The sequence below is a fragment of the Chelonia mydas genome, chromosome 28 (genome assembly GCF_015237465.2).
Source record: "Chelonia mydas isolate rCheMyd1 chromosome 28, rCheMyd1.pri.v2, whole genome shotgun sequence".
In the NCBI taxonomy this organism is placed as follows: domain Eukaryota; kingdom Metazoa; phylum Chordata; order Testudines; family Cheloniidae; genus Chelonia; species Chelonia mydas.
The window spans coordinates 6,522,674-6,535,304 of record NC_051268.2 but is presented as its reverse complement, the minus strand read 5'-3'; the positions used below and the strand labels follow the sequence as shown (position 1 = coordinate 6,535,304).

General features: G+C 66.3%; 2 protein-coding genes and 1 pseudogene across 13 annotated transcripts in view; 1 reads left to right on the top strand and 2 right to left on the bottom strand.

Annotated features, from left to right (window-relative positions):
- The window catches only part of LOC102934537, a 1,094,240-nt pseudogene that overhangs the window by 252,144 nt on the left and 829,465 nt on the right, over nt 1–12,631 (top strand).
- The window catches only part of LOC102933291 (zinc finger protein OZF), a 1,218,290-nt gene that overhangs the window by 530,203 nt on the left and 675,456 nt on the right, over nt 1–12,631 (bottom strand). The window lies entirely within an intron of this gene.
- LOC119565026 (phosphoribosylformylglycinamidine synthase) overlaps nt 1–12,631 on the bottom strand; it is a 106,186-nt gene that overhangs the window by 16,013 nt on the left and 77,542 nt on the right. For 8 of the 10 annotated variants that reach the window (XR_006287726.1, XM_043537198.1, XM_043537200.1 and 5 more), the window contains 11 exons: nt 8,318–8,423; nt 6,927–7,035; nt 6,266–6,383; nt 4,549–4,690; nt 3,142–3,277; nt 2,786–2,891; nt 2,209–2,395; nt 1,688–1,793; nt 1,079–1,219; nt 742–866; nt 212–340 (listed from right to left, as the gene is read on the bottom strand). Coding sequence is in view for 9 of the 10 variants with exons in the window: in XM_043537198.1 (XP_043393133.1) it covers nt 212–340; nt 742–866; nt 1,079–1,219; nt 1,688–1,793; nt 2,209–2,395; nt 2,786–2,891; nt 3,142–3,277; nt 4,549–4,690; nt 6,266–6,383; nt 6,927–7,035; nt 8,318–8,423 (1,405 nt within the window). In the remaining variant the exon portion in view is untranslated. Of the gene's footprint in view, nt 1–211; nt 341–741; nt 867–1,078; nt 1,220–1,687; nt 1,794–2,208; nt 2,396–2,785; nt 2,892–3,141; nt 3,278–4,548; nt 4,691–6,265; nt 6,384–6,926; nt 7,036–8,317; nt 8,424–8,702; nt 8,769–12,631 lie in introns of those variants that run through there. The other 2 variants (XM_043537207.1, XM_043537199.1) reach the window with 2 other exon arrangements.

The following is a 12,631-nucleotide window of genomic DNA, read 5'->3' as shown; positions in this document are numbered from 1 at the left end:
GAGGGTCCCCTGGGCCATGGCCAGGTCGGGGAGGGGCTCAGGGCTGGAGGGATAGTGTCCGACGGCCTGCTCCCAGGGGCAGGAGGGCCCCCATGACCCCACAGGGAAGGGGCTGCAGAACGTGGGCCTGAGGAAGGGGTCCCAGGGCCTGGCAGAGGAAGGGGAGGAGGGGGGCTGTGGCTGGGGGGAAGTGGGGCCCCCCTACTCTCACCAGGGATGTGCAGGTTTCCGAAGCTGTACCCCGCCGTGCCGGCGATGACGTGGGCCCCACGCCCCGTGCACTGCACGTCCCGGATCCGCCCACCTGTTCCCGTTGCGGCGCCGCTGAATGGGGCCACCCCTGGGGAGCACACGGGGGTGAGAGCGAGGAGACACCCCTCCTAGGTACCCCCAAAACATACACCCCAGAGTGCCAGGCCCACAGCTGACCCAGACAGGAGGCCCCTGCACCTCATGGACTGGGGCGTTTGCATGGAGAGCAGGGAAAGCGTGTAGCATCCCCCCCCTCCACAGCCCATAACCCCATGCACTGCCACCCCCCACACAGCCACACTGCCTCCCCCACAGACCCCTGACCCATGGACACCCTCTCACCCCCCCCCCATGGATTTCCCCCAATGTCCCCCCTGCAGACTGCCCCTCAACCCCCTGGCCACGCCCCCATCCCACCCCATGGAGAGAAGCCCCCCATACATATATATTCCCCTGCACACACACAGCCCTCCTGCCCCCGGCACTGACCCGTGGGGAAGTTGTGGGTCTCTGCAGTGAAGATGACATGCCGGGTCGATGTTCTCTTCTCGAAGCGGCTGGGGCGGGACGGGTCGCGGGGCCACAGGGAACACACGGCCCTGCCCTGGATGGCACTGGGGGAGAGAACCGGCCACGGCCGTCAGCCACGGAGCCCCACCCCCATCCCTGCCCCAAGGGGGCGGGGGGAGAGCATCCCAGCCATGGCCACCAGCCACAAAGCCCCACCCCCATCCCTAGCCCAGAGGAAGTGAGAGTTTGAATCCAACCCTGGCCATGAGCTCGAGCCCCATTCCCATCCCCACGGATGGGGGTCCCAGGCAGGCACCTGCTGTTGTCCGAGAACTTGATGACGTTGTTGGGGTTGCTCTTCTCCTGGGTCCGCATGATGGACTCGAACAGCGACTCCGAGACCTCCTTCCCGTCCACCAGGAGGCGCCCTTTGAAGAACCAGTGTCGGCTGTGCTCGCTGGGGGGCAGGGATGAGGGGGTGAGACAGGCACATAGGGGGGCCTTTCCCTCGAGTTGGGCGTGGCTCCCATTCGGCCCCAAGGCAGGGACTGGCTGGCCAGAGGGGCAGGGAATGGGGCACAGGGCCTGTCTCCTCTAGGGGATGTTGACTCCGATCCAGCCGCAGGCCAGGGACTGGCTGGCTCAGGGGTGCTGGGAATGGGACATGGGGCCTCTCCCCTCGAGGGGGCGCCGGCTCCCACCTGGCCCCAGGGCAGGGGACTGGCTGGCTATGGGGTGCTGGGAATGGGACACGGGGCCTCTCCCCTCGAGGGGGCGCCGGCTCCCACCTGGCCCCAGGGCAGGGGACTGGCTGGCTATGGGGTGCTGGGAATGGGACATGGGGCCTCTCCCCTCGAGGGGGCGCCGGCTCCCATCCGGCCCCAGGACAGGGGACTGGCTGGCTGGGGGGACTCGGTGCCGGTACCTGTTGGACTGGGCCAGGTCGAAGCATTCCACGCTGGTCGGGTTGCGCCCGAATTTCTTGAAGACCTCAGTGTAGAAATCCAGGTCCCAGGAGTCGAAGGCCAGGCCTGCGGGGGAAAGGGGGTTAGGGGGGGAGGGGGGGGGCAGAGACCTTTGACCCCCAGCTCTCTCCGTGGTGGGCAGAACCCTCCCCCCCACAGGACATCGGGGGGCTCGAACCCAGGCTGCTTGGGACATTGCGTCAGCCACAGCTCTCACCCCACCCCAGTCATTCATCTTCCAGAGCCCCAGCTTCAACCCCTGGGTGTCCATCTCCTCCCCCACCCCACAACCCCCACCCCAACCCCTGCAGTGTCTCAGCCGCTCCCCACCCCCCCGCCATACCCAGCTCCCTATGCCCAGCCCCCCAAGCCTGACTCCCATGATACCCAACGCCGCCCCCCCAATAGTCCTGGTACTCAGCGCCCAGACCCTCCCCAAGTAAGCAGGCTCTTCCCGCCCCAGCTCCCCCTCCCCCCATACCCAGCTCCTGGTTGGCTCGCTCCAGCTCGGTGCGGCCCCCCCCCAGCACATCCACATGCCAGGTGGGGGCAGGGTGGGTGGCCACGGCGAAGCTGCGGATTGGCTCCTTGTAGCGCTGCTCCGTCATCCGGTCACTGAGCACCGCCACCAGGGCGGCCTCCTCAGGGGGTGTGGGGCGTCGGGCACACTGCCAGGGAGGATGGGGGTGAGAACAGGGAGCTGTCTCTCCTCCCCTTGGGTGAGAAAGGGGACCCAGTGCCCGCCCCGTGAGGGTCACAACGGGAACCTCCTGCCGCTCCCCACTGTGGACAGGCACTGGGGGTGGAGGGGGGCTGAGAACTAGGATCCCCCCCAATCACCAGGAGCAGGAAGGGGAGACAGACAGACCAAGCCCCCCCGTACCCCCACCTGTAGATCTGGGCATCGGGGAGGGGTGGCAGCAAGCAGCCCAGGAACTCCCTCCCACCCCAGAGCCCCATTAACCCCACAATGCCGGAACCTCCCCACCCGCAGGCCTCCCCACCCATCCCCCAGGGGTCACCCCCTCCGTTCCCAGGGGTCCCACATCCCCCCTCACCTGCAGCAGGTACCGGCGGGAGCACTCGACACGGTCAACACAGCCCAGCCCCGCGGCCCGGCACACGGACACCACGTTGGTGGAGAACGCCGTGGAGAAGTTCAGCCTGCGCCAGGAAAGGGTTAACACACAGCCCCAGCCCCACAGCTGCCCCTCCACTCCACAGCACCCTCTGCTAAGCCTCCCACCCCGCTCCCTGCGGCACAGCGCCCCCTAGCACCTCACTGGGGCCAGCCCTGTCTGCCAGGGGACAGCACCCCTTACTGAGCCCCTGGCCCGCTCCCTGCAGCACAGCGCCCCCGATTCAGCTCCCGGCCCCCAAGGCACGGAGCCCCCTGCTGAGCCCTGAGACGCACCGGGGCCCAATCTCCACCAGCAGGTCGGTGGGCGCTGGGCACAGGAAGGACTCTGTGGCAACGTCTCCGGATTCAAAGGGGCAGCCGAAGAGCCAGCGCAGCAGCTGGGTCTCCTGGGGGCTGGGGGGCGACGCACCTGCAGGGGAGAAATGGGGCTGTGATACCCAGCAGGCAAGGGGGCTGAGGGGTCCTGCCAGGTAGGGGAGCCCCCATGGGATACGATGCCCACTTCTGTTCCTAACGTTCTGTTCGCTTTTTGACGGCCGCGGCACGTCGAGTGGATGTTTTCAGAGAACTCGCCACAATGGCTCCGCGATCTCTCTCTCGAGTGGTAACAGCTAATTTAGACCCCGACATTTTGTGTGCAGAGTTGGGATGATGTTTTCCAGCGGGCATTACTTTGCATTTATCAACACTGAAATTCACCTGCCATTTTGATGCTCAGTCACCCAGTTTAGGCCTTGCTGGAGCCCTGGGCTTAACTAACAGTGTGATCCAACGGCTGTGAACCAGAGGAGGCCGGGCCTTGGCAAAATAACACCACACTAGTCATTGGCTAGCCAAGAAAGCACAGGCCTGACCAGAGAGGATGGAACAAGAACACCCAGAGTTCTCAAGGAGCGACGTAAACACATTCCTAAGAGACGGGACAGGAACACGGCAACCCCCTCCGAAGATAAGGGGGGCTGGCAGGAGAATGGTTTGTTCAAAGCAGCAGGTAGGAGGAGAAGGGTGGTAACTAACAACGTCTGCAGTGTAATGCGTAACTTGCTTGTACCGAAGTCACCGGAACGGCCTCTTTGTCCAGCCGCGGGGACAGTACTGGACTGAGCTGGTACCATTGTCGCGGGCACACATGGGTTAATGCACCTGTCACCACAGAGCCAGGGCACTAGTACTGGGCTTCGTCGACAAGAAACCGACCCGAGCGCCTTGGCCACTGAACCGAGCCGGTGGTCCTTCTCGGAGCTGAAGCGTGAGGGGGGATGCAGGGCTACATGCCCCCCCAGATTGCTCGATTACAGGATGTGTTCGGGCTCCCTCCCTGCTGAGCAGCTGAGCCACGAGCTGCCCCAGGCAGGGAGAGGCAGAGGAACAGCTGGGAGCTGCACCGAGGGGCTGCTGCTTTCCGGGAGAGGGAGGGTGCTGGCGGGAGGGGGGGGATGGACCATTCGATCATGGCCCTGCCCCGTCCATTCCCCCTGGAGCGCCTGGCTCTGGCCGCTGTCGGAAGACTGGACGCTGGGCTGGACGCACCTTTGGCTCTGACCCAGCCTGGCCGCTCTTCAGACTTGCCCCACCCTTTGGGGGTTCCAGGACCAGCTGCTCCAAGAAGCCTCATTGTTCCCTCCTCACCCCTGCCCGCCCTCGTTGTGTGTCCCGTCCGTGTCGTCCCCCCCCCCGTACCTGTCCAGCTGACGTTGTAGCACAGCTCCCTGTGCAGGGCGCGGATGCCCCCCAGCACCGCCTGGGCCGAGCGCAGCAGGGAGACAGGGACACCCTCCGCCCCGGGGCGCTGGTAGAAATGCAGCACCGCCATGGCGGGGATCTGGGGCGGGGGGAGGAGACAGGGTCAGTGTCCAGCCAGACAGCACCCCCCCACTGCACCCCCATACACCCACAGCAGCGCACCCCACCGCACCCCCCATGCACCACAACACCCCCCTGCACCCACAGCGCCCTCCCCCCCCCCCCACGCACCTACAGCGTCCCCCCATCCCAGGGCAAGGTCGAGGCACGCCCTCAGCCAGGGAACGTGGGGCAGGAGCAGCCGTGCCTCAGAGCCGCCCCCCCTGCTCCAACCAATACTACTGGTTTGAAAAAATTGGTGTGAGCGCGGAAACCCGTTGGGGGGGGCCCCCCACGGGGAGGGGAGGGGCAGCGTGGGGCTGCTACATCACCACGGACCCAGAGCAGGGCAGGACTCAGCCAGGTAAAGAGCCTCTTGTGTGCGCGTGTATCACGCACATGCCTGGCGCGTGGGGGGCTCCATGCGAGTGTCCTGTGTGCGGCGTGGGTGAGCACTGCCGATTCTGGTGGGGAGCAGCAGGGCTGCCTTTGGGATCAGCCCCCCCCGGCAGGAGGGGTCCCCCAAGCCGCTACCCACAAACCAGCCCCACGTCATGGCCAGGGGGTGCGCAGCCTGGGGGGGGAGAGACAGGCAGGGGGGCCAGCCTGGATAATGAGGTCCGCAGCTCCACACACACACGCCGGCACCCCAACCATCGAGGAAGGGTTTGTCTGTCATCGCAGGCTGGTGGGGGGGTGTCACGGCATCTCCCCCGCACCTGGACCGGAGGGGGGGGCAATTCCTGCCAGCCTGCAGAGCTCCCCGCCTGCCGGAGGGGTTGTTGGACCACGTGCAGAATAGGGGACAAAGAACAGGCTTTGGGGGTTCAAAGATCGATGTGGCTGGAGGGGTCCTTTTGAGTTGGCAGCCAGACACTTCAGGGGCTGCTCAGCAGCCTGCCCCCCCGAAAAGACAGGTGACCGCGGAGTGGGGAGCCAGGGAGCGTGGAAAGCCGGGCACTGGCTGGTCTGTTTTCTCCGCTGACAAAGACATGCAGGGTCCCTGGCACATGGCCCGGTCGTGGCCCTCCACGAGCAGGCCCGGCACAGGGGAGGGTGGTGAGGGAGGCTGACCTGGGGGGCATGCGTGGCAAGGAGAGACTTGGGTGCCCTCGCTGGAACATGGAGGGGGAACACCCTGAAATTGTGAGTGGGGCCAGCAGCCGCGGCTGGGGGCAGGTGTAGGTCTGGCTTGGCATGAGTAACGTATGTATGGGGGCGGGTCTCGTTATCTGGAAGGCACGATAAGGGAGGCGACTAGACCTGCAGCCTGAAATCGCCCGTTTGGGCCAAGGAAAGGGGGCGAAGAGACAGACGGGCTGAGCCAGCTCCAGGGAGGACAAACACCGGGCAGGAGAAGTCGGGGGTGTGGCGATGAGGTCAAGGGGGGGTCCCAGGGTGGGGAGTGGAGGGTCTCCTGGCCCATGGCCAGGTGCGGGCGGGGCTCAGGGCTGGAGGGAGAGAGTTCTGTGACCCGCTCTCAGTGGCTGACCGGGAGAGGGGGGCCCATGCCGAGCGGAGGGGGGGCTCTTGGTGCTGCCCCCTCCACACTCACCAGGGATGTGCAGGTTTCCGAAGCTGCACCCGGCCGTGCCGGCGATGGCATGGGCCCCGTGCGCTGCACGTCCTGGATCCGCCCGCCCCAGTCTTCGCACCGCTGAACAGGGCCACCTCTGGGCGGGAGAGACAGGGGTGAGAGCAAGCAGACACCCCTCATTGGTACCCTCCAAAACACACCCCCCCCCCAGACTGCCACCCCAACAGGCAGGAACCCCCATGTCCTATGGACTGGGGCATGTGCATGGGGGAGCGTAGCATCCCCCCCCACCCCATAACCCCCATTCACTGCCACTCCCCCCACACCCACTCACACATGCACCCACCTGACAGCCACACTGCCTTCCCCTACAGACCCTGCCCTATGGACCCCCCCCACACACCCCACAGATTCACTCTCCCTCCTGCACACTCCCTCCCCATGGATATTCCCCAATGCCCCACTGTGGAGGGGCTAGGACGGGATGGGTTGTGGGGCAACAGGGAGTAAACAGCCCTGCCCTGGATGGCACTTGGGGGGGGGGGGGGGGAGAACCAGCCACAACCATCAGCCACGGAGCCCCACGCCATTCCTGCCCCGGTGGTGGGGGGAGAGCAAACTGGCCATGGCCACCAGCCCCGAAGCCCCAGCCCCACGGATGGGGGTCCCAGGCAGGCACCTGCTGTTGTCCGAGAACATGACGACGTTGGGGCTGCTGCTCTCCTGGGTCTGCATGATGGACTCGAACAGTGATCCCAGGACCTCTTCCACATCTGCCAGGAGGTGCCCTTTGAAGAATCAGTGTGGGCTGTGCTTGCTGGGGGGCAGAGATGGGGGGAGGGGGGAGGATGTGGCGACGTGGGGCTTTTCCCTTGTTATGTGAGCCTTACTGTTGAGCCTATGTGAGTTTTACTGTTTTGCAGGAATAGTGTGTGTGCCTCAGTTTCCCCGTGTGCTGCACCAGTGCCTTGGTGGTGAGAATAGGGGTGTGTGACTCTTGCTGAGACGCTGTGGGGCAGGTGAGGCTGCTCCAGCTGCCTGCACATATGCTATGACCGGTGCCCTTTGTAACCTGAGACCCAGGAGGGGGATGCAACCAGGTGACAACCCCCTGACTCTCTGCCCTGGAAGCCAGACAAAGACAAGGGGGCGGAGGGGGGGAAGAGGGGGTCTGAGGTCGGTTGCTGGAAACCGGCAGTCTGCGGGGACTGGAAGAGGGGGAGTCCAGGGCTTCTGGCCCCGGACTCTGGCTGAAAGTCACTGATTTCCATGCTAACAAGTTCTGTTCTATGCTGTGTTCCTGTCAGCTGTTTTCCCGGCTGGCTGAGAGTCCCCTCTGACTGCGGAGTTGGGGGGCAGGACCCTCGGGCTTCCCCAGGACCCCACCTGGGCGGACCCGCTGCGGGAAGCGCAGGGGAGGCTGAAGGCTCCGAGGTCAGACCCAGGAAGGGGGAAGCTGGGGAAGCGTCTTGCCCTGGGGACCGTCTGCTCCCAGAGAGGAGACTTCCCCAGAGCCCTGACCGGCTTGTAGTGCCAGAGAATCGCCCGGGGACCCCGTGACAGAGACACCCGGACGGGTGCGGCTCCTATCCAGCCCCAGGGTGGGGAACTGGCTCACCGAGGGGGAACCGGGGAAAGGGACGCCAGCTCCCATCCGGACCCAGGGCAGGGGACTGGCTGGCTCAGGGGACTGGCTGGCTCAGGGGTGCTGGGAATGGGACACGGAGCCTCTCCCCTCGAGGGGGCGCCGGCTCCCACCTGGCCCCAGGGCAGGGGACTGGCTGGCTATGGGGTGCTGGGAATGGGACATGGGGCCTCTCCCCTCGAGGGGGCGCCGGCTCCCACCTGGCCCCAGGGCAGGGGACTGGCTGGCTATGGGGTGCTGGGAATGGGACACGGGGCCTCTCCCCTCGAGGGGGCGCCGGCTCCCATCCGGCCCCAGGACAGGGGACTGGCTGGCTATGGGGTGCTGGGAATGGGACATGGGGCCTCTCCCCTCGAGGGGGCGCCGGCTCCCATCCGGCCCCAGGACAGGGGACTGGCTGGCTGGGGGGGACTCGGTGCCGGTACCTGTTGGACTGGGCCAGGTCGAAGCACTCCACGCTGGTCGGGTTGTGCCCGAATTTCTTGAAGAGCTCAGTGTAGAAATCCAGGTCCCAGGAGTCGAAGGCCAGGCCTGCGGGGGAAAGGGGGTTAGGGTGGAATGGGGGGGGGGCAAAGACCTTTGACCCCCAGCTCTCTCCGTGGTGGGCAGAACCCTCCCCCCCACAGGACATCGGGGGGCTCGAACCCAGGCTGCTTGGGACATTGCGTCAGCCACAGCTCCCACCCCACCCCAGTCATTCATCTTCCAGAGCCCCAGCTTCAACCCCTGGGTGTCCATCTCCTCCCCCCCCCACACGCCCCACTCCAACCTCTGCAGTGTGCTCAGCCACTCCCCACCCCCCCGCCATACCCAGCTCCCCATGTCCAGCCCCCCAAGCCTGACTCCCATGATACCCAACCACCCCCATTAGTCCGGGTACTCAGCGCCCCCTCCCCCCATACCCAGCTCCTGGTTGGCTCGCTCCAGCTCGGTGCGGCCCCCCCCCACTCCCACAGCGCCCCCTATACACCACCCCTGCTCCCACAGCACCCCCCCACACCCACAGCGCCCCCGATACCCTCAGAGCACCCCCCCACACCCACATCACCCCTACATCCCCACAGCGCCCCATACACTCCCCCACACCCACAGCGCCCGCTACACCTCCCCCACACCCACAGTGCCCCCATACACCCCCCGCACCCCCCCAGTGCCCCCTTTACCACCCACAGCACCGCTCCATACCCACAGCACCGCCTACACCTCCCCCACACCCACCATGCCCCCATAAACCCCACCGCACCCTCCAGCGCCCCCTTTACCCTCAGAGCACCCCCCACACCACCTCTATACACCCCCCTGCTCCCACAGTGCCCCCCACACCCTATACCCTCACAGCACCCCCCCACACCCACAGCACCCCCATAAACTGCCCCACATAACCCTAGCGCCCCTGACACCCCCCCCACACCCCTGCACCCCCCCTAAACCCCTCCACACCCCCAGAGCCCCCATACACTCCCCCCACACCCCCATACACTCCCCCTACACCCCCCCACAGCACCGCTCCATACCCACAGCACCCCCTACACCTCCCCCACACCCACCACACCCCCATACACTCCCCCCACACCCTATACCCTCACAGCACCCCCCCACACCCACAGCACCCCCATAAACTGCCCCACATAACCCTAGCGCCCCTGACACCCCCCCACACCCCCCCTTAACCCCTCCACACCCGCAGAGCCCCCATACACTCCCCCCACACACCCCCACAGCACCACTCCATACCCACAGCACCCCCTACACCTCCCCCACACCCACCACGCCCCCATACACTCCCCCCACACCCTATACCCTCACAGCACCCCCCCACACCCACAGCACCCCCATAAACCGCCCCACATAACCCTAGCGCCCCTGACACCCCCCCCACACCCCTGCACCCCCCCTAAACCCCTCCACACCCCCAGAGCCCCCATACACTCCCCCCACACCCCCATACACTCCCCCTACACCCCCCCACAGCACCACTCCATACCCACAGCACCCCCTACACCTCCCCCACACCCACCACGCCCCCATAAACCCCACCGCACCCTCCAGCGCCCCCTTTACCCTCAGAGCACCCCCCACACCACCTCTATACACCCCCCCGCTCCCACAGTGCCCCCCACACACCCCCACACCCTATACCCTCACAGCACCCCCCCACACCCACAGCGCCCCCATAAACCGCCCCACATAACCCTAGCGCCCCTTACACCCCCCACACACCCCCGCACCCCTCCTAAACCCCTCCACACCCCCAGAGCCCCCATACACTCCCCCCACACCCCCATACACTCCCCCTACACCCCCCCACAGCACCGCTCCATACCCACAGCACCCCCTACACCTCCCCCACACCCACCACACCCCCATAAACCCCACCGCACCCTCCAGCGCCCCCTTTACCCTCAGAGCACCCCCCACACCACCTCTATACACCCCCCCGCTCCCACAGTGCCCCCCACACCCCCCCACACCCTCTACCCTCACAGCACCCCCCCACACCCACAGCGCCCCCATAAACCGCCCCACATAACCCTAGCGCCCCTTACACCCCCACAGCACCCCCCACACCACCTCTATACACCCCCCCTGCTCCCACAGCGCCCCCCACACACTCCCCACACCACCTCTATACACCCCCCCGCTCCCACAGCGCCCCCCACACCCTATACCCTCACAGCACCCCCCCACACCCACAGCGCCCCCATAAACCGCCCCACATAACCCTAGCGCCCCCTACACCCCCACAGCACCCCCCACACCACCTCTATACACCCCCCCTGCTCCCACAGCGCGCCCCACACACTCCCCACACCACCTCTATACACCCCCCCTGCTCCCACAGCGCCCCCCCCACACCCTATACCCTCACAGCACCCCCCCACACCCACAGCGCCCCCATAAACCGCCCCACATAACCCTAGCGCCCCTTACACCCCCACAGCACCCCCCACACCACCTCTATACACCCCCCCTGCTCCCACAGCGCCCCCCACACACTCCCCACACCACCTCTATACACCCCCCCGCTCCCACAGCGCCCCCCACACCCTATACCCTCACAGCACCCCCCCACACCCACAGCGCCCCCATAAACCGCCCCACATAACCCTAGCGCCCCTTACACCCCCACAGCACCCCCACACCACCTCTATACACCCCCCCTGCTCCCACAGCGCGCCCCACACACTCCCCACACCACCTCTATACACCCCCCCTGCTCCCACAGCGCCCCCCCCACACCCTATACCCTCACAGCACCCCCCCACACCCACAGCACCCCCATAAACCACCCCACATAACCCTAGCGCCCCTTACACCCCCACAGCACCCCCCACACCACCTCTATACACCCCCCCTGCTCCCACAGCGCGCCCCACACACTCCCCACACCACCTCTATACACCCCCCCTGCTCCCACAGCGCCCCCCCCACACCCTATACCCTCACAGCACCCCCCACACCCACAGCACCCCCATAACCGCCCCACATAACCCTAGCGCCCCTTACACCCCCACAGCACCCCCCACACCACCTCTATACACCCCCCCTGCTCCCACAGCGCGCCCCACACACTCCCCACACCACCTCTATACACCCCCCCTGCTCCCACAGCGCCCCCCCCACACCCTATACCCTCACAGCACCCCCCACACCCACAGCACCCCCATAAACCGCCCCACATAACCCTAGCGCCCCTTACACCCCCACAGCACCCCCCACACCACCTCTATACACCCCCCCTGCTCCCACAGCGCCCCCACACACTCCCCACACCACCTCTATACACCCCCCCTGCTCCCACAGCGCCCCCCCCACACCCTATACCCTCACAGCACCCCCCCACACCCACAGCACCCCCATAAACCACCCCACATAACCCTAGCGCCCCCTATACCCCCACAGCACCCCCCACACCACCTCTATACACCCCCCCTGCTCCCACAGCGCGCCCCACACACTCCCCACACCACCTCTATACACCCCCCCGCTCCCACAGCGCCCCCCACACCCTATACCCTCACAGCACCCCCCCACACCCACAGCGCCCCCATAAACCGCCCCACATAACCCTAGCGCCCCTTACACCCCCACACCACCTCTATACACCCCCCCTGCTCCCACAGCGCCCCCCCCACACCCTATACCCTCACAGCACCCCCCCCACACCCACAGCACCCCCATAAACCACCCCACATAACCCTAGCGCCCCCTATACCCCCACAGCACCCCCGCACCCCCCCAAACCCCTCCACACCCCCAGAGCCCCCATACACTCCCCCCACACCCCCCCACAGCACCCCCATAAACCGCCCCACATAACCCTAGCGCCCCTTACACCCCCCACACACCCCCGCACCCCCCCACACCCCCAGAGCCCCCATACACTCCCCCCCACCCCCCCACACCCCCATAAACCGCCCCACATAACCCTAGCGCCCCTTACACCCCCCACACACCCCCGCACCCCCCCACCCCCAGAGCCCCCATACACTCCCCCCACACCCCCCCCACAGCACCCCCATAAACTGCCCCACATAACCCTAGCGCCCCTTACACCCCCCACACACCCCCGCACCCCCCCAAACCCCTCCACACCCCCAGAGCCCCCATACACTCCCCCCACACCCCCCACAGCACCCCCATAAACCGCCCCCATAACCCTAGCGCCCCTTACAACCCCACACACCCCCGCCACCCCCCACACCCCAGAGCCCCCATACACTCCCCCCACACCCCCC